A 27,964-nucleotide genomic window follows, 5' to 3' on the forward strand; every position below is an offset into this window, starting at 1 on the left:
TTAAAAAAACAAAAACAAAAACAAAAACAAGCAAACATACAAACAAACAAAAAGGATGTTCAGTAGAAATAGATATTCTTTCATGTTTTAATACAAGTTGCCCTGACCATCTTGGAGAGATTCCTCACAATGTTGCAGATAGGGATAGCTTTTGCATGGCAACAAGGCTTAGACAGAGTGCAGTGCTATTAGTATTATACTGAGGTACCATGGCAAGACAAAGCACTATTAGATATTACTTTCAATGTCTCTTTTTCTCTGTGCTCTACCTACTTCACACACCTTGGTCCTTTGATTTTTCTCTCCTGATCTTCCTTCCTTTATTTCCTTTATGCCTGTTTATCTATATCCTGTATCTCATCTATGTCTGATTTCCCAGAATGCCTAATGTAATGAGTATTCCTCTATACTTCCTCAATAGCTGTCTTTTTTTCATTTGCTAAATTTGTTATTATTATTTTTGTGTTCATGTCATGTATGTCTGGGAAATTAGAGAAGTTAGAATAACTCACTATCTTGCCTTCAAATATCTGACTACTATGAAGTTATGGAATGTTGACTTATTTTTTTGTAGATTCATAACACAAGCACCCCTTTACTTGTCCATGTGTCTAAGGTGGTAAATAATGAGGGAAACTATGACGTGGTCCAAGTAGAAGGACTTACCTGAGGTCTTGGGATGGCTCTGCTCTGATATGAGGTGTTTCTACAGAGTGCCCAAATACTGCTCCTTCAGTTCCTGAAGATAACATGAACACAGCAGTCAGGATAAACAATTCTATATACACAGTGGCTCTCATCTGAGTCTGTGCATCAATATTCTTCCATGAACTGAAAACACGTGCAAGTCAATTGAAAATTTAGCATTGGAAAAGAAGTACAAGACAGAGGGAGACAGGCCAAGAAAGGTGGACATGAATACTGCGTGTTAACTGCTTTTAAGATTAAATTATTACTACTGTAGATAAAGACAAGTCACCTTCTGTTAAAATCAAAGAACAAAGACCCATCTCTTTCATTGCTGTATTTCAGAGCAAAGTGGATTTGAGAAATAGGATAGGCTGAAATACTTAGGTCAGATTTCCCATATCTCAAGAGCATGAAGAAACTGCCCCAGGGCAGCACGGTGCTAGACATTTACAGACAGATTTCAAATAGCACTTAGCCACTGTCTACCAGAGAGCTTTGCAGAGACCACAGAATCCATGATACGTTGACTTCTGTGGAGTTAAGGCTCTATCGAAAACGGAGAGCCACTTTAGCCACTTTAATTCATTTCATTATAGTTGAGTTCATCTGGGGTCATTGTTGTCTGAAGAGGTCAGGGACTCCAGTGCCTTGTTCAGACAGTAGAGTGACACCTGACCTGAACACATTTAGTGACTGATTTTCCAGGCTACTAGAGCTTTTCTACAATTTGAGTGAGAAAAAGAGAGTATTTTTCTTTCTAAAAATGAAGGGAAGTCTTTTTCTTTTAAATTTATAATGACAAAATGGCTTTGCAATAAAATTCAAGCAAATGTTGTCAATCTTTTTTTTTTCAGAATGCACTTCAGTTTCTTTTGATCTAGTCTTCTTCATATATTTTTATGTAAGAATGTCATGCTTGTTTCATAAATGTCATGAGACCTATATTAATAATACAGTGCAATTCAAAACTTTTCACTGAAATCTGAACAAATATAGCTGTGCATACTGTGGAGGGAAATATGAAACATGTCAGTTCTACAAGCAGGACCGGCACTGTTAGGATTAAATATTGGTTAGGCTTAAAATAACTAATGACATAGGGAAATAGATTAGGTCTACTTAATGATCTTTTAAAATAAATATTAAGGCACATCTGGATGTGGAGCGATGGCGGAGGACTATTAGGTCCAGAGGCAAAACTATTAGGTTTTGCCATTGTAACTACTGAATTATAGATTTTACTTCCTGAACTAAAAGCTATTGGTATCTGCCTGTCTCTGAGTCTTAATAGTTATTTCTCTGTGTAACAAAAACTCTGTAGAAAATATACTGCTTCCCCTAGCTGGATCAGGCCCTCTGGATAAGTGAGACAATTGAATAGCTTGAACTGTTTGGGAGGCACCCAGGCTGTGGGACCCGGACCTGTCCTTAGTGCATGAGCTGGCTGTTTGGAACTTTGGGCTTACACAGGGACACTTTGCTCAGCCTGGGAGGAGGGGACTGGACCTTCCTGTACTGAATCCACAAGGTTTAAATGAATCCCCAGGGGAGTCTTGGCCCTGGAGGAGATGGGAATGGAGGGAAGGTGGGAGTGGGGATGGGAGGGGGAGGACAGGGGAACCCATGGCTGATGTGTAAAATTAAAACACAAATATAATAAATAACAAAAAAGAAAATATACTGCTTGTTTGTTTGCTTTTTATGATTTTATTAATTTAGAATACTCATTTCTATAAAGGATTCATTCTCTTGATATTTTGATTCTGCAAATGGAAAATTCCTTATTATGTGTATGAAAGGTAATATAAAGTTTTCAGTTAAGGTAAATTAGTAATTCTGTGATTTGGCTAGGGGGTGGCATTTGAAAGAATATCCCCAGATGCAGACTTACATATCTCTGATTGACATACGTAACTAAGGGACTGACATTGTAATACAGACTGTAACATCCTGATAGGATAGTTATCCTTGCGCAAAGTTCAAATACTAATCTTTAGTGCTGTGTGATTATGAAAATTTCCTAGACAAGGTGACAGAAATATGTTTAGAGAACAGTGACAATATTTATTTTCAAACACTGTTTCACACTGCTAGTAACAGTACACGATCTGTAGGCTGAATACAAGAGTAGAAATCAACCAAAAATTCAGTTTGTCAGTAAGGATTAAATCCAAGTGAACACAATTAAAGATGGTGGAAGGGCCATAAGAACAAGCACCAAGGAAATCCAGAGAAGCATAATAACGCACTTAAAAAGCCCGCATTCCACCAAACTGGAAAATCTAAAAGAAATGGCTTATTTTCTCAATAAATACCACCCACCAAAGTTAAATCAAGATCAGATAAACAACTTAAACAGGTCTATAACCTATAGTGAAGTAGAAGTGGTATTTAAAAGTGTACTAACCAAAAAAAATTTAAAAAAAATAAAACCCAGGTTTAAGTGGTTTTAGCATCAAATTCCCCTGGGCCTTCCGAGAAGGGCTAACACCAATGGTCCTCATGGTATTTCACATACTAGAAACAGAAGGGACATTTCTCAATTTGTCTCATGACAATAGTTACCCTGACACCCAAACACACAAAGACCTGACAAACAGAATGGATTATGCATCAATATTGAAGACCCAGAAATTGCCAATAATTAGTAATCACTAAAATAATCTTTATAGGTGTTAGATCGAAACTGTTTATGCTAGGTGTTCACTGTAACTTTGGGGAATCAAATGCCAAATATTCATTTTCTTTTAATTAGGATTCCTCTCAAGTGCTAGACTGCTATATCTATCATGTTAGATAGGCAACCGAGTCAGTTCTGAATTTCAAATAAATAAGAAATCATTGTAATCTAATTTTCATTGCTTTTAGAAGCCATTCACGAAATCTATTTGAGTATATGAATAAATTTAAACTACATTCAAATGAGTTGAAAATTAAATAAAGCCCTATAAATTTATCTAGATATGTTATTTATAATAATTGGTCTTTATTTATTGGGACACAGTAAAAATTTCTTTTGCCTCACTTCAGCATATGTCATGAACTCACATGACAAACTATAGAAACATATGTATTATGCTGATTCATACACAGAAGAATGCTTAAGATATCAGGTAGGATGTTATCCTTTATACATCTCTAAATAAACATATTTAATGAAATAGAAATAACATTAAAATTAAATGTATCTCCTTTTCTCTTTCTCTTCCTTTTCCTACTCCTCCTCCTTCTTCTTCTGAGACAGGGTCTCAATATTTAGCTCTGGCTGTCGTGGAAGTCACTAAGTAGAACATGCTGGCATAGGACCGGTTTCAACATGTTCTTCCTCCTAAGGCTTAGAATTACAAGTGAGCACTTCCACACCTGATTTCAATCGACCTTTTGACAGGATAATCTTTATTCTCTACACCCTGAATGTGTTTCCCAAATCATTAGTTACTAGGTACTCATTATCTACTCATTGGTTCATGTGTTTTTATGGAGGCCATTTTCTGTCTAAGTCCAAGCAGAAGAATTCTACAGTGAGGTTCACAGTGACAGTGAACCGGAGACATGTGGCCAAGTGGAAGAGAAAGGTTGGGGCACCTCAATTCTCTCCTTGGAACTTTAATCAACGAAAATGTATTTGTAATTGTTCCTATGTTTGTCAAGAGTAATTTCTAGTTTTCAGTTTTTCAATCAAAATGATAATGATCATGAATATTTTTTGCTTCATTTTTGAATGGAGGCAAAGAAGAAAGTGACTTTTGCATACAAGTATGCTACCCAGTAGATGCTTCTCTTTAAGGACTCAAGAATCTCAAGACAAAGGAAGTAAGAAGAAGTGGAGGCTGTAGAGCTCTAACCCTCTTTGCATAACCAATCACAACAGTAGTGAAAGACTGACTCTCATTCACAACATTAGGTTCTTGTCAACATGAATTTCCAGACACCTTCAATGTCTAACACTTACAGTAGGCTTTTGTTTGTAAACACATCAAAACATGAATACTGTAATTCACCTCATTACACTTTTCTCTCAAGTGGGATGGATTTGCTCCTACAAATGGGGGGAAAATACATTATGTTGGGCACATGAAAGAATAATCATATTAAAAATATATTTGCTATGTTATTTTTACTCTATTTAAATGCATGTCTCTAATTTAAAAGGCATTCTCCCTTAAGGAAAGGAACAGTAGGGGCAAAAGGTAAGAGAAGACTAGCAGGGTAGAGAGGATATGAAATGGGGACCTGTAATATGGGGTTCCAACTGGAGTTGAACAAGGAAGGTAAACACAGGAGAAAGAGGGATGAGGGACAAGTAACACAGAGGCTGATAAAATCTCAATGGATCATACTATTTTATGTTTACCTAAAACACACACACACACACACACACACACACACACACACACACACACGCACACATATTCTGTCAATATTCCCATATAATAAGACATCTGGAATTCTAATAACTTGAGGATATTCTTCTACCAAATCCAGACAAAATAACATAAGAAAAAACAGGTTTAAAGATTTATGTTTATTCACAGAACAGGTAACAGCCTTATAAAAATGTTATCGTGCTGAAAACTGGAGCTATTTCTTCAGAAAATATCACATGAAAATAAATTTGTCTTAACATTAGAAAATCAACCAGTAAAATTCATATTAGCAATTTATTGACAAAGAATATTACGTTATAAAATCTAAAAATATAAACAAACAAATTAAAACTTTAATATTTGTTATATTGTATATAACAAGCTCCAAAATCTTATAAAATGAAATCATGTTTTCTAGGGTGGCATTATTAGGGGGATGTACATCTTTTAGTTGGTGGAGACATTTTAGGTCATGTGATGTATCCAAAGGGATTGTGGGTCTGTGGCGCCTTCCTCTTCCTGGTCCAAGAACTGAGCAGTGTATCTACCTTCTGTTCCCTATCCTTAACATCTAGTATTCCTCACAAAATGGTCCAAAGCAATGGGTGTACATACCATTGAGCTGGCACTTCTAAAATTACAAATCACTATAAACCATTCATCTCTAGTTATAAACAATGTCAGTTTCTCATTATAGTGAAAAGACCCTAATTATTTTCCATCATCAATGTCAATGATAATTAGCATCATTCAGGTAAATAGGAATGAGAATATACTTCCTCTACCCAACAGAATCATTAACAATAAATTGTCCAATGTACTCTAACTTATTGGTGACATGCTAAAACATTTTATTAAAAGGCAGTCATATTTCAGCTAACCACATTGGACAAAATATGGTATGACTTTGTCTTTTGGTTTGAATAACCACATCAGCTCAATTTTGTGCAGAGCTGTCTTCTTATTAACCACATTATAGTTAGGAAAATGAAAATATATCAAAAGCATACTTATTTGGACTTCTACAAAAAAAAAATTAAAAAGCACCTAAGTTGGTAATTTGAAATAAATGAAGAGTTGAAAATAGATGTTATTCTAAAAATCATTTGTAATGAACTCTTATGCTTTTGTGTCTTTTAATTGCCATTTTCATATTTCAGCCAATGTATTTTATTTTTTACAAGTACTTAACGAATTTAAAATGCATAAGAATAGCCATACCATTTAAAATTACAATTTTAGTAGACATTGCATTTGCCAGATACAAATTTGACCCAGGATTTTTCTTCATTTAGTTTTATTGTCTCTTTTCTTTACCCAAACCCTACATGTTGAACATTAAAAAAAAATACCACTTAAAAGAAGAAAATCAGGCTTGAAAGAATCAATACTTTTTCCCCAGTGTGCTAGGCAGGAAAACAGTGACTGCTGCCCATCAGCCCAAGGAGTTCCTTCCTTGGGTCTTTGTGAATATGGACAGTATGTAGTATATATGTTACGTTACCTGAGAAGTGGGATTTATTCACATTTATCATGAGTGAACTGGGAGCTTTTTCCTGGAATGTCCAGGTGTTTGATAATGTAAACTGAATAGCATAGTGTGACAAGTGTGATTTGCGGTACCTAGTTTCATGTCCACCTGACACAAGCTAGAGCGATTTCAGAAGAAGGAACCCTAGCTGGGAGAATATCCCCCAAAACAATGTGTAAGCCTGCGGTGCATAATCTTGATTTAAGATCAAAGTGGTAGGATGTAAGCCACTGTGGGTGGTGCTACCCATAGGTTGGTGGCTCTGGGTGCTATAAGAATGTTAAGTTGAGAAAGTCATGGAGAGCAAGACAATCAAAAGCATTTCTCCATAGCTTCAGCATCAGTTCCTGCCTACAGGTTCCTGTCTTGAGTTTCTGCCCCAACTTCACCGGATGATGGACTACCAAGTATAAGATGGAATAAACTTTTTCTTTCAAGTAGCTTTTGGTCATGGTGTTTTATCACAATAATAGAAACTTAACTATGATACCAACATATGAATAATTAAAAGGGGACATTTCCCAGCTGATGGAAAAAAATGAAATGAGAGAAACATAACAGAAATGAAGCTGAAGAAACCCACACTGGAAAGAGGTTGAAGACACTCTACCTACAAGCAGGATGCACTGGGGTATGTAAGAAGCAGAGACATCTTCTAGGAGCTATAGTCATCATCCTCTTACCCACAGCAAATAAGGAAAGAAAGATATTGCAAAAATGCCCACTAAATATGTGATGCATAAGAAATTGGACAATTTATTTATGCTACTGCAAAATCAATTAAATCTCTAAGAATTTTCCTAGTTCTAACACAAAGGAGAACTTGGAGCATCAAATGGAATCCGCCGACTGCACTGAACAGAGATGTTCCCTTTAAAACATAAAGTTTAAAAATTTGGAATTAAAATACAATTACATAAATTTCCCCTTCCTTTCCTCCCTCCAACCCCTCCCATGAACCCCTCTTTGTTTTGTCTTAAATTTGTAGTCTCTATTACTTGAATTATTGAGCTGAATCAATTTAATATATATCAATAAAATTATATATATACTTCCAAGTATATAAATACAATCTGAACATCCTTAGAAAGTTTTTTGCATGTATATGATTTCAGAGCTAATAATTAACTTGGAGAGATGGGTCTTTACTGGAGTAGACTATTTATCACATTCCCAGCATTCCTTAGTTGCCTATAGTTCTCTCTCTGGGGTTAGTGTTTGGAAGCACATTGCCTTTCATTATGAATGCCTTCATACTTCACATTATGTGGTTGCATTTTCAATATTTGCTTTAACAGAGTAAGAAATAGGGAACATTTCCTTGAGACCTTGGATGAAAATAAGTGATGGAAACATCTGCTAGCAAAGACCTCTGATAAAAGAGCTTATTTGTGATAATGGCTGTGACTTGCATATGTACTTCAAAACCGGAACTCAATTTCCATTTAAAAATTTATAGGAGCATGAGACAGTATTGCCTCATGTCTCTGAAGTCCCCATCACCAGGAAGTTTAAGATACAACTAGAAAGCTGAGTTGAGTGATAACATCAAGTGTATAAACCCAAAAAGTGTCACTAGGGGAAATTAAGGGACCATACATCACTTTTCTTCACCTGACTTAGTTCTCCAGTGGCTTTTCAGACAAACTGCTTTTTCCTGGTGTCTGAGTGCTACCACAGTCTCAGCATTTTGGACAGCTCTGAGGAACAAAAGCCCTACCTTAAGAAAGGCTGATTGTGAAGCTGACCTCATCACAGTAGGCTAGTGTAATAGACAAGAATGGGGAAGTAGAAGCCAGGTAATAAAAACAAACTAGGAAATATTGATTCCAACCCAGCAGCACCTTGTTTAATTTAAAAGACAGCTCCTCAGAAAATCCTTTCATGTGTTGTCAAACAAGCAGTGGAACCTGTCTATCCTTCCAATCATTCCATTAGAAACACAAGGAGGTGAGATGCTCTTGGCTTTCCAACAAACAGGAGGGCATAGGGGACATGCGGTTGGATTTCTCTATTCTTACAGACTGCCACTTTTAATTGCTGCTATTTGTGGAAAAGAGAGAGAAGGAGAGAGATACTTTCTTCTCATACACTTCCCTAATGTCTGCTTTCTGCCAATGCAAAACAAATGTCTGCATCCAATTAATAGTTTTCCTTTAACTTGAAGACTTTCACCTTCCAAAGTCAGACTTATGGTTTAACCTTTCCTTTGTTTGCTAGGTTACTGTGGTACGTGGACTCCAAATGAAAGTGCTGATTGTATTTGATGGATGCATTCTGAAAGCACTGAACTTGAGTCTCCTCTATAGAAAAGTTTCTGTCCTTTATGTTCTTACTGGGTCTCAGAAGATAATTGCATTAGGTGATATCTTGAGTTCATAGTAGGAAATACAAAATAAACAAAATTGTAAAGGATTTATATTTGAAATAAAGTCTAAAACTCCTTTTTATCAAGGGATGTTAAGGAACATTAAGAATGAATATACATTGTAGTTATTTTAAGCAAATTACTACCAAGCAAAGTTTGGCAAGAGCATCTTAATTATCAGTCTTCTTCCCCCTTTTTTTACTGAGTTTTTTTTTTTAATTCATTTTACATACCAACCACAGATCTCTCTTTCTTCCTTTCTCCTCTTCACCCCCAAGCCTTTTCCTCTCAATCCACGCACCCTATTCCCTCCTCTGAAACAGTAAGGCCTCCCTCCCATGGGGAATCAGCAAAGGCTGGTGTATTAAGTTGAGGCAAGACCAGGCCCCTACTCTTGCTTCAAGGCTGTGCGAGGTGTCCCTCCATAAGTAATGGGCTCCAAAAGCCAGCTCATGCACAAGGGATGAATCCTGATCCCACTGCCGGTGGGGCTCCTTAAGCAGAGCAAGCTACACAGCTGTCTCACTTATGCAGAGGGCCTAGTCCAGTCCTGAGGAGGCTCCACAGCTGTTCATCTAAAGTTCATGAGTTGCCACTAGCTTGGTTCTGTTGTTTCTGTAGGTTTTCCCATCATGATCTTGATGCCCCTGATGTAAAGACAAGGATAACCGGACTATAACCAAAGCTCAAGAAAAGCTAGCTGACAAGGAGGACCCTAAGAGGGAGGCATGGATCACCCTGGGAAGAGAAAATAGATGAGATCTCCTGAGTAAGCTGGAGGTGACAGGGGCAATAGAGGGTAGGGGATGGGACATGAGAACATAAGGGAATGGGATGGTCAAGCTGGAACAGGGAAGGAGTGGGAGAGCAATGAAAGAGATGTTTTGATAGAGGGAGACATCATGAGGATAAAGAGGACTCAGTGCTATGGAAGTTCCCAGGCATTCATAAAAATGACCTCAGTTTAGACTCCTAGCAATAGTGGAGAGGATGCCTGAGCTGGCTTACCCTAGTAATCAGATTGGTAAATACCCTAAATGTCATCATAGAACCTTCATCCAGTAACTGACTGATAGAAGCAGATGCAGACAGAGATCCACAGTCAAGCACCAGGCTGAGCTCTAGGAGTCCAGTTATAACTTGAGTAAGTGGTTATCTATTATGGCAATAGAGTAACAATATTACTTATTATGGCTTGAATCTCAAATTTCAGCCTGATAGATTATATGTTAAAGGTTGGCTGAGAGCTGATCATTTAAGGGCTCTATATTATTCATGGATTAATTGATAGAAGAATTTGAAGGTACATGGAGCCTGGCTGGCTACAGATCACAATAGAAATGATTTCGAGGGATATGTTTTCATCGCTACACTCTTTCTCTTCATGGCTTTGTTTCTCATCTCCACTGGGCAGGACTTATATTTAACATCCTTTTTGCTGTGAGGCTCTTCAGGACCTCTGGTTTAAAAGGATAGAGCTGTTCAAATGCAAACATGGGCTGCAAAACCTCTGCAACAAGGATCCAGATTCTTTGTTCTCTCAAATTGTTGTTAGTTAGTTAGTTAGTTAGTTAGTTAGTTAGTTAGTTAGTTAGACTGTTTTGTCATCGTGTATTTTGTTGCAGTAATGGAAAACAGAGACAGTGATGTTCAGGTTAGGGTGTGATCTCTAATTTATACCCACCTATATTCCAAGTAGGCTAAATATAAGTATGCTGAAATCTATTAGCAATGTGATTTGGTCTCAGCCATTGTATAAATCATCCTCTTCCTTCTCAAACAAGAGTCCCTCAAAGACGTTGTTATTCATAAAGTGAAAGAAAGTGAGAAAGGATTCATACTAATTTTAATTTCTATGGATATTGCTTGAATGGGAAAACTTTCACTCCACTAATTTACAATTCATAGGGATCTTTTGTCACATGTACTTTGAATAGTTACCTAATTTAAACATCTCACCCTGGAGTCAGTGTCTCTCTGTAGCGTTATTTATCAAAAGACTGGGACATTGCTTTAAAGCATATGTGAGAGGACCAGCCAATCCCTTGTCTTCATATTGTGGTCTGTGCTTTGTTCAATTTTCTCTCCTATGTGTGTGAAATTGCAAACTATATTTGTCTTTGATATTTTCATTTGAGGAGTGTCACAGACAAGAGTAAAGCAGTTCTGAAGTTAATATATGCTATCCTGGTAAAGGAGGATGGATTAAGTGTGAATTTGGATGTGTCTCTGTCTGTTTGTTTCTGCGTGTTGGAAGGCATTATATGTGTGTGTGTGTGTGTGTGTGTGTGTGTGTGTAAACAGGGAGGGTTCACATACAGGGAAGCCATACACAAAAAGATTTGTCTCCGGGAAACAGAGGAACAATGGATATAACATTTCTAGATTTGTTGTCACCTTTACTCCTATTACCTTATACCACCTAACCTTTTTTTTTTTTTTTTTTTTAGTTTAGCTGGATGACCCAGCTTTCCATTTCATACACTAATAAGAATTTTTTTAAAATTAATATTTAGACTCTATTCATTAACCACAGCTAATGACTTTATTTGATGTTATTTGAAAAGAAAATATATTATCATATGGGAGACTCAATTCCAGGCAATGGTGTGTACCACATTCAGAGATCTCCATGACAGTACCTGTAACCTTTAGCTTTTCAGCCCCAATAGTTATCTCTTCTTCATCTGCAGAGAACAGCACCCTGCCGTCTTCGCTTGCTCTTACTTCAAATCTTTTACACTGCGCCTCCACAGCCTCAGCTCCTGTAGTCAGAAGGAAGGTTTGAAAATGAAGCTGGGATGCAGAACACTGTTCGCGTATATGATTTTTTTATGAACAGAAAAGAAAAACACATATTGTTCAGCTTGTTCGTCTCAGCTGCATGTTTTACATCTGAATGAACATATTTAAGATGTTATCCTTTTCAAAAACCCCTGATTGTACTGAATATTTCCAGAGTATATTAAATGGTCATGCCTATTATTTCTGAATGTTTAAGGATGTTCTAATATAGTGTGTGCATTTAGTCAGATAAAAACACCTGATACAGTCACAGGGGAGGCAATGTCTGCTTTGATCTTTACTGGGGTGAAGATTTGTCATTCACTTCACTGGGCATGTGATATATGCTCAATAAATGGGGCCCAAATGACTCACATCTCTTCACAGTGTAGACCACAGAACTCACATTGCTACTCCTTTATGTCTTCTAAAGCATCAATCTTGTGTGAAACTTTGTTGTTTGTTTGTTGTTTTTTGTTTTTGTGAAGCAGAATTTCTCTGTGTAGTTTTGGTGCCTGTCCTGGAGCTTGCATTGCAGATTAGGCTGGCCTCAAACTCACAGAGATCCATCTGGTTCTGCCTCCTGAGTGCTGGGATTAAAGGTATGGGCTACTACCGCCTGTCCATTTGTGAATCTTTAACTACTCCACATTTCATAGATTTTAGTGTAGCTATCTTCTTACCCTTTAATATCAATACATTTTAATTCATTTTATAACCACTCTTGCAATGGATTTGTTTTCCATAATAAAGTTTTAATAATTATTTTTTTCATATTTATTTAAATGTAACCAACTTAACTACTCCACAGTTTAATTCAAAGTAGAAAGAGGAATACCTCCAATATGCCCTTTCCTATTCTCCTTCAAATTCATGGCCTCTTTTTACTAATTGTTTATATATTAATATTTATTTAATTTATCTATATATTATATATACTTAATATATAATATAGCAAATACACACACACACACACACACACACACACACACACACACACACACACATATATATATATAAAACCTGTTCAGTTTACATGGTGTTACTCCTACCTGTGTATGTTTTCAGGACAGACCATTTGGCATTGTTATTCCCTGGGGTAGACTGCCTCTCCTAGCTTTCATCAGTTGCCTATAGTTCTTTGTATTGAGGCCTCATGGGCTTTTCTCATCCAGTTTGGCATGTCCATTGGTGTAGTTCCTGTTCAGATCATGTTTGAGCAGTCATGTTGGTGAGACGCTATGAGTGTATTTTCTGATATTACAACAAGACACAATCTCACAGCAACTCTCCAAACTCTCTAGGTCTTGGAATTTTGTCAACACCTCTTTCACAAAGCAACCTATTGCTTTTGACTTTGCTTCTCCTCAGAAATGAAAGGTAAGTCCCTATTGCTGTGGACACTATATACTTCACAAACAGGCCCCAGATACCCCTGAGTTGGAACTGAACACCCTGTCTCTGAGGACTAGCTTTCATTGTACCAGAAGGTATCAAGCTTCTAAAGGAGAGAGGCAACCAACAGTCCTACCCAGCTATGATGTCTATTAACCACATCAACCTACAGCATGACAATATAACCCTAAGGGTACAGTAGTGACACACATACACCTTCACATTAATCATTAGTTCTCTAATTGGAATGAGATTCATTTAACAGCAGGGAAACCATTTCTGGCACTGGAAACTTAGCTAACTGCTCAGTAATAGTGAATTCATGGAAATTGGAGGAGAATCTATAACCGATAATTTACCGACCCAGCATAATCCCTGACAACAATCTATCAACGTTTGTCCTTATACTCATAACCAATGTAGTTTTCACCCCTCATTAAGAAAACTTTTCTTTGCAACAAATGGAAAACCACAACAAATTAAAATCATTTATCTTTTTAAAATCAAATATCTTTTCATACAAAATTTAAAGACCATATTGAGGTGAACTCCGAAGACTTTGGTACCATCTTGACTTAGTGGATATTATTTGAGGTAGTATTCACTTGAACGTTTTGTTGTCTAATTACAGTCTAAACTTCTATGTTTGCATTTGGTCATTGTAGCACAGTAAGACAACTGAGAGTCAAAACATTGAAGCCACTGTGTTGAGAAATTTGACTTCCAGGTTTACATACCTCTGTGCTTAAATCTGTCTTCAAGAGACTTGGGCATGCTTTATGCCTCAATGACCTGAGAGTTAGTATAGATCTTCTACACATAAAACTTTTAACATTGATGCCACATTGCCATCTTCAAATGTACTCAACTGCTGAGCTAAATAATTTCACAAGTTATATTTGAAGGCACAGACATGCATTAGATAGTTACATGCATATAAAGGCATTCTATGCACCCACAGATTAGCAAGAATTCTCTAAGAGATTAATGTATCTATTCAGGAGATGCTATAGAAATATTAAAATATTATATGGCATGTCACAGAAGCTATTACAAATAAACTATTAGAAACTTTGGAGGGTAGAATGTGGCTCTGGTAAAGGAGTTGAAATTTTAATTCATTAACTTTAAATGAGCAAAGTCAAATAAGCAAATTGCACAATATTTATGCATGCAGAATAGAGCGATGCATCTAAGTTATAAATTAATGCATGCAAAAACCATCCAATTGAAAAACAGATATAAAATTAATACTTCAGAGTACCCTTTATTCACTATATTAGCATAATTACATATGGCAAAATTGCAAGCAATTAGTAATGACTTTATAGTAAATAAATATTTTATATCAGAATATAATTATAGCATCCCATTTATAAGCATTGCTTTTCTTTTCTACAAATGAAAAATAAGTAAAACTATATAATTGGAGATATATTAAGTAATATATTATACATCATAATACTGAACTTAATATATTTGAACTTGTTTTTGGTGGTCTATCATTTGTTTGCTTCTAGTACCATGTTTTATTAGGTATAATTGTCCAAAGGTATAATTACATTAAGTAGAATAATGAACTATTGTCTTTGCATTTTCTACATTCCATTGATAACATACTAGAACTGGAAATTCTTTTTTTGATAAGAACATCCATGATGCTTATCTAATACATTAGCAAGGGATTTCTATGTTCCCTTAGGACTGATTCAAAGAAAACTACACAGTGATCTAAGTGGTTACGTCTGCCTGTCTCTGATGTGTCTTTCTCAAACACTGTATGATCTGTTATTACATCCTACATAACTTTGCACTTTAATTTTATATGTATTCAACATTTTCATGTTCTTGAATATCTTTAAGAGATTAGAAATTCCCACAGCAAAATAAAACTGGGATTCACAACTCTTCATTCAGAAATTTCTGTTTTAAAATTACCATGTGTACAAGATAAATCCTAAAAACAAAATAACAGCAGCCAAATTACTGTGAGGTGTGTGAATAGATTCTAAAACCCAAAATAGTCACAGCCACCATTGGAGACCAACAGCCATGGCTTTGAAGTATGTCATAGCTGCAGGTCTCAAAAGGGCCACAAGATGCAGTTGAATATCATCAAGCTTGCACAGGGAGAGCATCAGCTAACACACCAAGTTCCTGTGGGACATGATACGATGTGTGTTGCTTTGAGCAATACACTGTGCAGCTGCTCAGGATCTTCAAGTGTGCCCTCATGATGATCATCAAGATGGTAGGTATCTATATCCATGCCAAGAATAGTGGGAGGAATTGAACAACAGTCAGCTGCTATGAGGAAAGATGCAGCTAAGACTAAATGCCCATATCCATTCCTCAATAAACATTTATGCCATGTGAGTGTGCGCACACACACACATGCACACACACATGCACATACACACACACTGTACACTGTATGTATAAACATACATTTATTTTTTTCTTAATATAAATAATGACAGTAAATGTTCAAGTACGCATGTTTATCAGTATATGTTAGACTTTATTTTGTTTTATAATACAAGTGTCATTGAAAACTTACAGGTGAAATGTATCCTAGGAAGGTCTGTCATGGTTGAAGATACATTAGAGGATGAAGAAGAGCAGCCTCAAACTAGTCTGGAGGATTCTCCTCTCTTGACTCTGAAGGCATTGGTATTTGTAGTTCTCCTGGGATCCCGTGAGAGTTATGTTTATTCCTACAAGCACTGACCAATGGATCAAGGCCAGAGCTGCCCCTTGACCTCCAGAAACTAATATAGTGATGGAAACACTCAGATTCCGGGGGTTACCTTTGTCCTTCTGTTTCTCATCAAGGTAACACCCATCAACCTTTGTCAAAACTAACAGTTTATATGTAACTAGTTATTCCCCAATAAAAGTTTACTTCTTAGTATATTGTGATCAATGCCATTACTTGTCACCATTTGAATTACTTCCTTACCTATAATTCATATCCATACCTCTTGATCTCCATTTTTGTTTAAAAAAATCAACTAAGAAGTGGGCTGTCGAGTTGGGTTGTGAAGAGAACTTGCTGCTCTCACAGACGAAGGGTATTTGATTCCCAACACCAGAAGGCAGCTAACAACCATCTGTAACTCTAATGCCAGGGGATCCTATGTCATGATCTGACCTTCCTGGGCACTAGAGGCACATAGTGAATTTACATGGCAGCAAAATACTCATACATATAAAATAAAAATAGATAAGGCTTAAGAAATTATCTCAAACTTATGCAGATAAAAGTATGCAAATAATTTTGCCTAGTGCCTACTGAAAGAAATAGCTGTTACCACCAACATTGTTGAAGTCATTATTGTCACTGTTCCTTAAGCGTGTGTCTCTCCATCCTGGTCCCTGAGAGAGGTTTAGTCTGCAAAATAGTTTATAACCACTTATCTATTGTATGTTTTTATGATTTATAGCTCAGATGTAGATAATCTATTTTAGGTTCATTAATATTTTAAAATCAATTCATTTAAACTTAATGAATTAGTATTTTAACTGCTGGTGAAATTGCTTTTTAATATTCTTATCTTCCAATATGTTACTTATGTGCAGTGTCCACTTTTCAAATGCTTTATTAATTGTAAATAAACATATTCTTATTTCTTGTGTTAATTACACTCTTAATTTCGTGTATGTAGCTCTCTGCCTCTCTGTCTCTCTCTGTCTCCACTGTCTCTGTCTCTCTATGTATGTGTGTGTGTATGAATGTGTGTGTGTGTGTGTGTGTGTGTGTGTGTGTGAATATGTGCGTTTATGTGTATATGAGGAAGAGCAGATTTAATTCAAAGCCTCATACCTTCTGAGTTTGGGTCACATAGGTGGAAAAAAGCACTGCCAGGAATCACAAAGTTGTTGAGTGAAAATCTCAGTACTAGGCATATGTTATTTCACAGGTCTCATATGTGATAAAGACTATTGCAATCCTGGGCATGAGTTTCATACTGTAATCACAGGGTAGGATATGGCAGCAGAATGATCATATGGATATGGAAGCAAAAGTGTCAGGAATTCAAGGCCATTGTAAGAAATAAATTGTTGTGGTCCATTATTTCTAATTTTAGAGCATCAGAAATAAGCAGATATCGGCCCCTTTCTTCCCTAGCAGGCAACTGGTTCTTGTTTCTCTCAGAACTCCGTGACCTAAAAAGTTATAGGCACTTAAGACCATTTGATCCACCAGGTTTAAATGAATCCCCAGGGGAGTCTTGGCCCTGGAGGGGAGGGAATGGAGGGGAGGGGATAGGGGAAAGGTGGGGGTAGGGACGGGAGGGGGGAGGACAGGGGAACCCATGGCTGATGTGTAAAATTATAACACAAATATAATAATAATAATAATAATAATAATAATAATAATAATAAATAAAAGGCAAGAAGAAAGGAAAACAGAAAAGGGATTGAGGAGTCAAAGAAAGAGTGAGTCTAAAAATTCCCCAATTTCAAAACTAACAAATAAAATACCAGCAGCAAAATAGAGAATAGATATGATCTGAAATTCAATTATGGACATGAAAGGGGAGGTGGATATAATCACTGTGTCCACAGAAGGAAAACCAGAGATTTTAGAAATGCCTGCCCTTAACACTTCCAGAGCCTGGGCTCATAGTAAATGACACATGTGAAGCTTTAAGTACATTTTAAGCTAATATGCTAATTTAAAGTGTCTTCATTTTCCATGTCTTTCCTGAAAATATAGCTTGATTTAAAAAAAAGTCATATAACACAAGTTTTGAGCATAGAATTTGTGAACATCAATAATCTATGTCAGAATGTGTCAATGAATAAATAACAAATCTTAAAAAAAAAGTTATAGGCAGTTTGGTACATTACTGTGCCCAGGATGAGAAAGAGGTGTAGCCTAAAGGCCTAGGATATGTGTTAGATAAATATTTGTGCAGAGAATTTGGGGTCGGGGCTATGTTTGAAGAGTGTGAAAATTGTACCAGCCAATGGGACAAGAAAGTCAAGGCTTTTCCATGATCAGTAACCTGAAGACCACACACTTGCCAATTCTTACACCACTACCCATTTCTGACTTTTCTATAAGGTGGCATCTCAGTCTGTAGAATTGCGTTTTGAAAACTGTTTCACTGTTGCTATTCTTTGAATTTGCAATTACACCATGAGAACTTTTTTTTTTTTCTCACAGTCATCCACAACCACTTAGTGAGTTCAAGATGAGTCTAGGATGGGCTACATAAACTCTGTCCTCAGGCAAAGACAAACAATAAAAGAAAGAAAGAAAGAAAGAAAGAAAGAAAGAAAGAAAGAAAGAAAGAAAGAAAGAAAGAAAGAACAGAAAAGGAAAAAACAAAAAAAGAGAAGAAAGATGATGAAGAATGGAAGGGATGGAGAAAGGAAGGAAGGAGAGAGGGAGGGACAGAGGAAGGGAGGAAGGGAGGGAGGAAGGAAGGGAGGGAGGGAGGAAGCAAGGAAGCAGAGAGGAAGCAGTGATTGCCACACTGCTACTCACATGAAGGCTCCACTATTAAAGACACAACATCTTTTGGCACTAGGATCTGGAGAACTCAAACAGAAAAGAACCAGAGCAACTCCTCTGGCTGCCGCTTGTAAAGACAGAAGGGACTAAGCAGGGTTTTGGAAAAAAAAAATAAAAATATTGTCACTACCCATCCTTCCGCGTCACAGCCTCTTCATACTCTATTATCAACATAACTGGCATGGTGTGCCTGTTAATTCAGTTGTGACACAGCTATTATGATTACAACAACTGTTTTGTGATTGGATTTAATGTGCACACCACAGGAAAGAGCTCTTGATGGGTACTGAAAGCCAGGGCAAAAGCCCCTAGTCAGGAAGGACAGAATCACCAGTGGAGAAACAAATGCTACTGTTTTGTTAAATGTATATCATGTGCCCATGAAATTGTCTCCTACACATTAGCATTTATACTCACAGCATATGATGCAGAAACTGTTCTTTTTTCTGCTTTTTATTTTGATAGGGTAATGGATGTGCTGAGAGCAAGCATTCAACGAAGTGCTGAGACTTAGGTGATCCTTACCATGACTCAGTGGCCACCTTCTCAGCAATGTACAGAGGAGTATAATAAATTTTATATCCCTTCCAAGTCTCATGAAAAAAGAAAGCACAAAGAATGTAAAAGCTCAAGATGTCAGACCGAAACACACATATGTATGGTCAATATGGGATGAACTCAGCAGGTTGTTTTAAATAAATTTAAATAAGTGTGTGTATATCTGTAACAACAGTAATTAGAGAGTAAGGGCCATAAATGTAAGAAGGAGGTGGTAGGGAACATTGACAAAATTAGAAAAAGGAAAGAGAGAGCAAAACATGATTTCAACACGGTACTCATATATGAAGTCCTCAATACATGAATAAATAACTATTAAAAATTGTAAAAGCCAGAAGAATGGATAGTGTGTTGTGTAGATATTTCCTCTGAACTGAAACATTCACTCCTGGGGGAAAGGGCTAGGGCCCAAGGTCTCAGGGTATTAATGGAACTTAGAAGCTCAGATACCTCAAGTAACAAAAGAAAGCTCTGAAAGTCCAAAGATTCAGCAGACCTGACTCTAAAGTCATGTAGTCAGCAATGAATGGCTGTGGAAATGAGAATGAGGCTCTGGTGGAGCTCGCAGATTTGCCAGGGGTGCAGGGATCCAGCTTTCATGAGCTGATAACCATGCTGAAGCACTTTTTTTTTTTTAAGGTGATACTGTTGCCTTTGAGTCCAGTAGATCCTCTAGATAATTCATCCCCAATGTTCCTGTAAGACTGCCTGGTGACCTCAGTAATTTGCTAGTTTAGGCTTGATGAAATTGTTTCTTTGTTTTTCTACCTATGAGTTATCTGGAAGGAATACGTATTTACCAATAAAATATGCAATTAGTAGAACAAAGAGTTTTAGAGAGCTTAGTATTTGTTCGTAGTGTGAACATTTTAACTTGCTAAAATAAATAATTAAAGATTTTAATGGTATGTGTCAATTAATACTTTTTCCCTAGGAACTTATTCATGTGAACTAATTTCTAATATTGTGAAACATTTTATAAGGTACATGTATATATATATATATATATATATATATATATATATATATATATATGTATATATGTATGTATGTATATATGTGTGTGCGTGTGTGTGTGTGTGTGTGTGTGTGTGTGTGTGTGTGTGTGTGTTGGGTGACTTGCATTGGTTTATTAGGTTTGCTGTAATACAGTAAAACTGATCGACTGCCATTGCCACAGGTAGAAATGTTTAGCCTTGTACTGTCCAATGACAAGAATCAGTTACTTCCCTCTCCTCATTTTTATTATATCCTTTCTGTTTTGACGAATCTTTGATCACAGCCTTGCACTTACTCATTCTAGTTTTCTTTGAATTTTCATTTTCCTGTGTCATTCTTTCTCTGGATCTCTGAAGCTTGTCTATATTAAAGGAATGTCTACAAATTTCCTTCAGCACTCTTCTCCCAATTCACAAGATCATCAGTCTTGAATTGTAAGAAAAAGAAAAAAAACTTCCCTATGTTTTTCAGAAATTATCCATGAGGAAGCATAAAAATAAGCAAATTCCTGTAAGATGCAAACTTAATTTCTATTTAAGTGAGTTCGATTCTGCCCCCTTTAGCAATTATATAATTATGTAATAACATTTACAGTTTTCTCTTTAGCAGTTCCTGAAACAAGATCACATAATTGTACTGAATAATACCTGTGACAACTAATGAGGTCTTCTATAAACTAGTTTTTTTTTTTTTTTTTTGCTTCTTGATTTATATTGAATGTTGAAAGCTTCAGGTAAAACCTGCTTCTTAATATCACTTCTATTGGTCAATTTTTTTTTTTTTTTACTGTAGTAGAGCCTGAAATCAGGGATGCTAATACCTCCATAAGTTATTTTATTGTTCAGGATGTTTTAGCTATCCTAGGTTTTTATTTTTCCATATGAAGCTGAGTATTGTCTTTCAAGGTCCGTAATGAATTGTGTTGGGATTTTAATGGGCATTGCATTAAATCTGTGGATTGCTTTTGTTAAGATGGCCATTTTTCCTATGGTAATCTTATGGACCCATGAGCATAGGAGCTACTTTTGTCTTCTGATATCTCCTTCAATTCCTTTCTTCAAAGACTCAAAGTTCTTGTCATACAGGTCTTTTGCTTATTTTGTTAGAGTTACACCAAGATATTTTATATTATTTGAGGCTGTTGTGGAGGGTGTTGACTCTCTGATTTCTTTTTCAGTCCATTTGTCATTTTTATAAAGAAGGGCTCTTGATTTTGTGTGTTTATCTTGTCTTTGGTCACTTGACTAAAGGTGTTTATCAGCTCGAGAAGATCCCTGGTAGAGTTTTGGGGGTCACTTATGTATACTATCATATCATCTATAAATAATGATACTTTGACTTCTTTCTTTCTAATCTGTATCTCCTTGATTTCCTTTAGTTGTCTTTTTGCTCTAGTTCAGACTTCAATACTATATCAAATAGGTATGGAGAGAATGGATAACCTTGTCATGTTCCTTATTTTAGTCAACATGCTTTGAGTTTCTCTCTATTCAATTTGACGTTGGCAATCAACTTGCTGGATATTGCCTTTATTAAGTTAAGATGTGTCCCTTTGTCGCTTTGGCAGCACATATACTAAAATTAAAATGATACAGAGAGGATTAGCATGGCCCCTGAGCAAGGATGACAGGCAAATTCAGGAAGCATTCCCTATTTAAAAAATAAAAAAGTATGTCCCTTGTATCCATGATCTCTTCAAGATGAAGAGTTGTTGAATTTTGTCACAGGCTTTTTCAGCATCTAACAATATTACCATGTGGATTTTTTTCTTTCAGCTTATTTATATAGTATATTACATCAACAGATTTTCTTATGTTGAACCATCCGTGCATTTCTGGGATGAAGCTTACTTGGTTTCTCTTTCCTTTCTGTTCTTCTGGCCTAAATGGCCAAGGGCTCTGGTGGCTGGCATGTCTTCAGCTCCAGTATGGTGTCCACTATGGGTTTTTTGGGCTAGAGGTCCCTAGATCCAGTCAGGCCTTTGAGAAAGCTGAAATCTCCTTCTGAAGTTGTGGACCTGGATATGGAGCCTAGGGGAGGAGATGTAGTCTATGGCCCCTAGAACTGGTCTGGCCTTGGGGTCCCTAGGACCAGCCTGGCCTCTAGCTGCAAGGGCTTTGGTCTCTAGATCAGGCCTGAGCTCTGGTGTAGCTGAAGTTTGCTTTGATGTTATAGACATGGGTTTCCTAAATCTGGTCTGCACTCTGATAATGCAGATATCTTCTGAAGTTGTAGACCATGATAGTTGTAGCCCAGGGGTTGGGGGTACAGTTTGGGGTTGCTGGGCAGGCTTCAAGTGGTTTTCTTGGCAGTGGATAGTGTGTTCTCTGGGGTTCCTAGAACCAGCTTGGCTTCTGGTAAAGTTGAAGTCTTCTTCCACAGTAGTAAGCAGGGATATGGAGCCCAGGGTTGGGGGTAAGGTTTGGGTTTTGTTCAACAGGCTTAAAGAGGTTTAGTGTGCAGTGCATGGTGTCTTCCCTGGACCCATAGCATCACTCTGGCCTCCAGTAAAGCTTCAGGGACTGTGTACTGTAGTGTGGATCCCAGGGGAGGAGGTGGTTGTATTGATTATGAAAAATAAATTCAAATAATATTGAAGTACCATCTTTCTAAGGGAATCAACTGAATAATGCATTCAAAGCATTGTTTGTTTGTATATTACATAATCCAGGCCTCTAGCATTTTTATATGGCCTACAACACAAAGTTGGTAGGCAAGAGTTTACTCTATAAATTCTTTCACCCATGTTGATTTATTGCTTTTAAGGAGAGATCAGAAGCAAACTATGGGGACATCTCACACAGAAAAACACTGTCAGTATTAGTTAAGACAAGAAGCCCTGAACAATTAACTAGTGAAAGAAAGTATCTTGACAATGAATTTTGTTCATGCTGCTGTAACAGAAAATGAAAAAAAAATGATTAACTTCTTATTCTCTCTCTCTCTCTCTCTCTCTCTCTCTCTCTCTCTCTCTCTCTTTCATGTTTTGTACTTATTCACAATATGAAATATGTTCATATTTCATTTGTGGAGGTGAGAAGGTAGAATAAGAGTTACAATCTCAATAATGTAAAATCAAAACAATTTCCATCATAGTCACTGACTTCCTTATCTGTTTTATAAGAAGGAAAATTACTAATACATCAGACTTCTCCTTGTCCTCTCTTCATCAACTTGCTATGGGATATGTTTGTATATATACACAAGCATCATTGGATGGATATGTATTCATGTATATATAGTGTTTTAATACTTTGTAGTTTTACATGCATTTGCTTATTGTTTTTCAAATAGTAGTTGTCAACACAAGACAATACTATACAATATTATATCTCACACTTTCTTAAAATTATGTGACATAAACATTTTCTTATTACATTTTAATGCATATTTCCTCCAAATTATATGCAATACAATTAAATTAGCTGTGATACTATACATTGCAGCTATATTCAAGTAATCATAAAAACTTGTGGTATCAATTAAATTATAAACACCATACCAAATTATAAAATTATTCTTCTTAACCTTTGAAATTCATTTTGACAATCAATTGCATAAATATAATGCCAATAATTTATAAGGCATGCATTTTCTTTGTCTAATAAAAGAAAACTTGCATAGAAACCATTCCTGGTTGAAAAGTATATTCTTGAAAAAGTCACCAAAGCATCTCTCTCTTCTCTATAAAATGACACACAGTGTGTTTGAACTGCTATTCTAATGTTTTAATGGAGACACTGATGTATGCTTACTGATATTTTAGGATTTTTAGTTTTATTTTAATTTAATTAAATTTAACATATCAGCCATGGGAACATTCTAATGATTGGAAACATTCCTGTCTTCTCTCTGAAATCCATTTATTCTGTAAACATGACTTTTAGTATTGAAGCAAGTGAACCTAATAGTAAACAAGAATAATCTTCAAAGTAAACAATTTAGGAAATCATAAGACATTGTTATTCTGTCAGAGAAATAATAATAGACTGTCTTTGTTTTTTGTTGTTTATGATGCTTTATTGTGAATTCAGTCACTTGTGGTTACAGGAATTATTCAATTTGTTTGCTTTGAAAATCACTGTTTATGGTCCCTAAAGAGGCACCAAACCCTCTTTGGTCTCTAGAGAAATGATGAGGTGTTGTGTTTGGATTAAAACCTTTCCATTAAGAAGGATGATTTAGCTCCTGATGCAATGTAAGAATCCCGCAGATTTTAATGGCTGACTTTAGCAATGCTTTATGGGTGCTTTCATCACTGAGGCCAGTCAGAGGAGCATAGGCTGAAGGCTTCTTTTGAAATCATTTTTAGCACTCCCAATTTTAAAATGAAGCATTGACACATATTGATTGTTAGAATAAAAGATTTCTGTGTGATGATTGTATATGAAATGTGCTCTTTGATCATATTCACCATGTTTTAGTTACTTCTCTGGCTGTGAAGACAGAGTCCTCTACAAAAGGGTTTGTTTCACCTCACAGTTTGAGGGTAATGTGGATTATGGTGGGGAAGCTATGATGTCAGGAGTATGAAATAGCTGGACACAATGTGTCTAAATCTAGTAAGAAAGGGGAGATGAATGCAGACACTCACTTTAGTTTCTCCTTTTTATTTATTCAAAGATGCAAATCCATAGAGAATTGCTGCCTCCAATTAAGTTTTGTCTCCCTATTAACTAACCTAATCTATAGATTTCCTCATAGACCCACCCACAATTGTGTTTCCAAGGTGAATAACCCAGTCAAGTTGACAATGAAGATTGACCATCGTTCACTCAATTACTCTTTCTTATCCCTTCTGGCATACTTGTATTTCCATATCCCTATTATTTCCCTTTTAATTACATGTCCTTTATTATTTTTTCCTAGCTAATAAATACAATTGAAACCATGCTATAGGAAAGATGTGTGGCCAGTTAAGTATTAGTTATGTCAGAAATTATGGAACTTTTATTTGGGAATGGTGGTACAGACCTTTAATATCTGCTCCATGGGATACTAAGTTAGAAAAATGGCATGTCTAAGTCCTCCCTGGGCTGCAGAGCAAGCTCAATCAAACTTGAGCAACCTAGTAAGACCACGCCACAAAACAAACAAATCAACAAACCAAATATCAAAAAATAAAGATGTATGGTGTATGAGTGGTGTATGTTAGTGGTGAGCATTGTCTTGTCATGCATGCGGCCAGAATTCTATTTCCAGTATCATAAAAAGAAGAAAATGAAGGAGATAAAACAGGGGTAGAAATAGCAGAAGGAGGAGGGAGGGGAAAAAGGAGGATTAAAATTGAAATCATAGAGTTTGTATCTGACCACTGTTGTGCCCAGATCGTGACGCCCAGAGAGACCACCAAGGTTGAGCATACCAGAATGCAAAAGCAAGGTTTATTTTTGTTACAAGTCATGACAGGGAACTCATCTCAAGCACTCACTGGCCACACAGCGCAGTGAGGCAGGGAGGAGTTACTCTTTCTTGGGGAAGTTAGTTTTTATAGACAAAAACCATAAAATTCCTTAGAGGGGAAGGGATTAGTATGGGTCCATCCTTGATTGGTTCAGTTTTTCCTGGGCCTGGACTTTGTCTTATTTCAGCTTATCTGTTTGCCCTGTCAGGAGTTTTACAACCCATCTCCGGGGTCTGGTCATGTTATCTCCAGAGAGGGGCATCTCATGGTTAAACTGGTCACCACCAGATGTCCTGACTTTGTTGTTTTGAAAACTCCCGACTTTACCCTCTCCAGGAAGGGGGAACTGACTCAGTTCTGTTTGTTTTTAAGAATTCTCTTCCCTCAGCTCTTTAGGGTTTTGCAGGGAACTGTGTTTGGGCCTCTTTCAACCACAATGGAATAAATATTTTAACATCAGAATTTGACTATGGGTGTCATTATATTTAAAAGTGAACAGGTTCATTTTAAAATGGGCCTTGAGAAAGCTTAGAAATGAAATGGTAAATTGTGAAATATTTCAAACTGAACAATAGTTAAATATTGTTATCCTCAAATCTTAAGAAACTATACTAAATCAGTGCTTTCAGTGAGATCGATGGTCTCAAATGATTATATTAAAAGTGAAGAAAAACTAAAAAGTTACTGATCAAAAGTCTCAGTTAAGAAGTTAGAAAATAAGTGGAACAAAAAAATAGAACCAAAATACAACTCTGAAAATGTAGGCAATCAGGTAATGATGAAGAAAAGGGTAGATGTTAGTACAATAGAGTGCAATTATTCTGATATATTATCAACAATGCTAAAATTAGATTATTATATCAACTAATAGAATTTAGCAATTTCTGATAAACTTGGTCACAGAAAGGTAAAAAGCAATAAATAATAACTATCAGTAATCAACAAAGGGCTATTGCTACAGACCCTGTAGGTGCTAACACAATCTAAATACTTTGTAGTAACTTTATATGAGCAAATTGAGATTTTTAACTAAGAGAAGCAGATTGGTGGTTGCCTATAGGTAGATTTTGGAACTGAGTATTAACCCTAAGATTATTATAATTTTTTTGTTTTCTGTTTTTTTCCTTCATTATTATGTGTTTTAAATTTTATACATCAGCCATGGGTTCCCCTGTCCTCCCCCCTCCCGCCCCCAATTATTATAATTTTTTAAGGTGATAGGATTATTCTAGAATTGTGTTGCTAGTATTGTGACACTAATGCTCCACTTAGTTTCTTTTCTTGTTACTGCATATTTCAGTGTATGGCTTTGAGGTTTGCAACTCAAACCTTTGTAAAGAAAGTTTACAACTTCATTGTCATGTGGACATTTGGTTTTTCCAACATCATTTATTGAAGAGCCAGTACTTTCCTAGTACATTGCCCTCTTGACACTTTCTCGCCTAAATCATTTTCAGAAGAAAACAGTTTCTACTGCTTGAATTTTACATGTGAGGTTTTAGTGTAATTAAATAGAATTCAAAACTGTGCCCATTAATACTTAATTACTTCTGATGCCTAGGAAAGAACCTGTGCTGAAAGGAATATTTAAGAATTTATTGAAGAAACTGTTTATAAATTTATACAGGGTGAGAGGTATTTTTAATTAAGTATTTCACTAGGCCAATTTTTCTTTCAACAGACCAACTGATATAAAGCTCAGAGAGATAGTTACACAAACTAATATGTTTTTTCTATTTAATAATAAAAATGTTGGAAAATAATATGTCTTCTACATTAAAATGTAAAATTTCAATTAATTATTTCTCTTAGAACCAACAAATCAGCTTGTGGTTTTTCTCTTGTGTATAAATGATTGCTTGATTATATTTTATAAATTGTGTAAGACATGCATACATGTAAATTTAAAGTTTAAGTTTTACTTTTCCCTTTTAATTTTGAGTATGGTAATATTCTTATACTTCTTAGAATCTTGAAAAGGATCTAATTATTTTTAATATTTCAAAATGTTTAGAAAACAATTTTAAAGATCTCAAATCCTTTAGAACAGGGTAAGAGATGATATATCCGGCGAAGCTGTTTGAGGAAATATTTAGGGAAAATTGATACTGTTGAAACAGTAACCTGAGTTCTTATAGATATGATTTAAATTTATTTAAAAAATCTTACAAAATGTATTTGCAGGTTTTTAGTCTTCTGGTTATTCATCATAGTTTATTTCTATTATCTTCACCTCCCTTTTGTTCACAGTATGTCCATATAGTAACTTTTACAGATTCAATAGAAAGGGCTTCTAAAATAATCTAACCTCTCAGATTTTTCTACATACAGTATTTGATTA

At 36.0% G+C, this 27,964-nt stretch overlaps 1 protein-coding gene and 1 non-coding gene across 3 annotated transcripts in view; one reads left to right on the forward strand and one right to left on the reverse strand.

Moving 5' to 3' along the window:
* The window catches only part of Sgcz (sarcoglycan zeta), a 1,055,262-nt gene that overhangs the window by 16,101 nt on the left and 1,011,197 nt on the right, over positions 1-27,964 (reverse strand). The window contains exons 5-6 of one of the 2 annotated variants that reach the window (XM_036166946.1): positions 11,599-11,721; positions 667-739 (exon numbers count right to left, since the gene is read on the reverse strand). In XM_036166946.1, coding sequence (XP_036022839.1) covers positions 667-739; positions 11,599-11,721 — 196 coding nt within the window. The remainder of the gene's footprint in view (positions 1-666; positions 740-11,598; positions 11,722-27,964) is intronic. The other variant, XM_036166948.1, reaches the window with a different exon arrangement.
* LOC118569236 lies at positions 21,775-21,877 on the forward strand. Its single transcript, XR_004943030.1, has one exon. It is a non-coding gene; the product is annotated as a U6 spliceosomal RNA (small nuclear RNA).

Source organism: Onychomys torridus, chromosome 17 (assembly GCF_903995425.1).
Source record: "Onychomys torridus chromosome 17, mOncTor1.1, whole genome shotgun sequence".
Taxonomy (NCBI): Eukaryota; Metazoa; Chordata; class Mammalia; order Rodentia; family Cricetidae; genus Onychomys; species Onychomys torridus.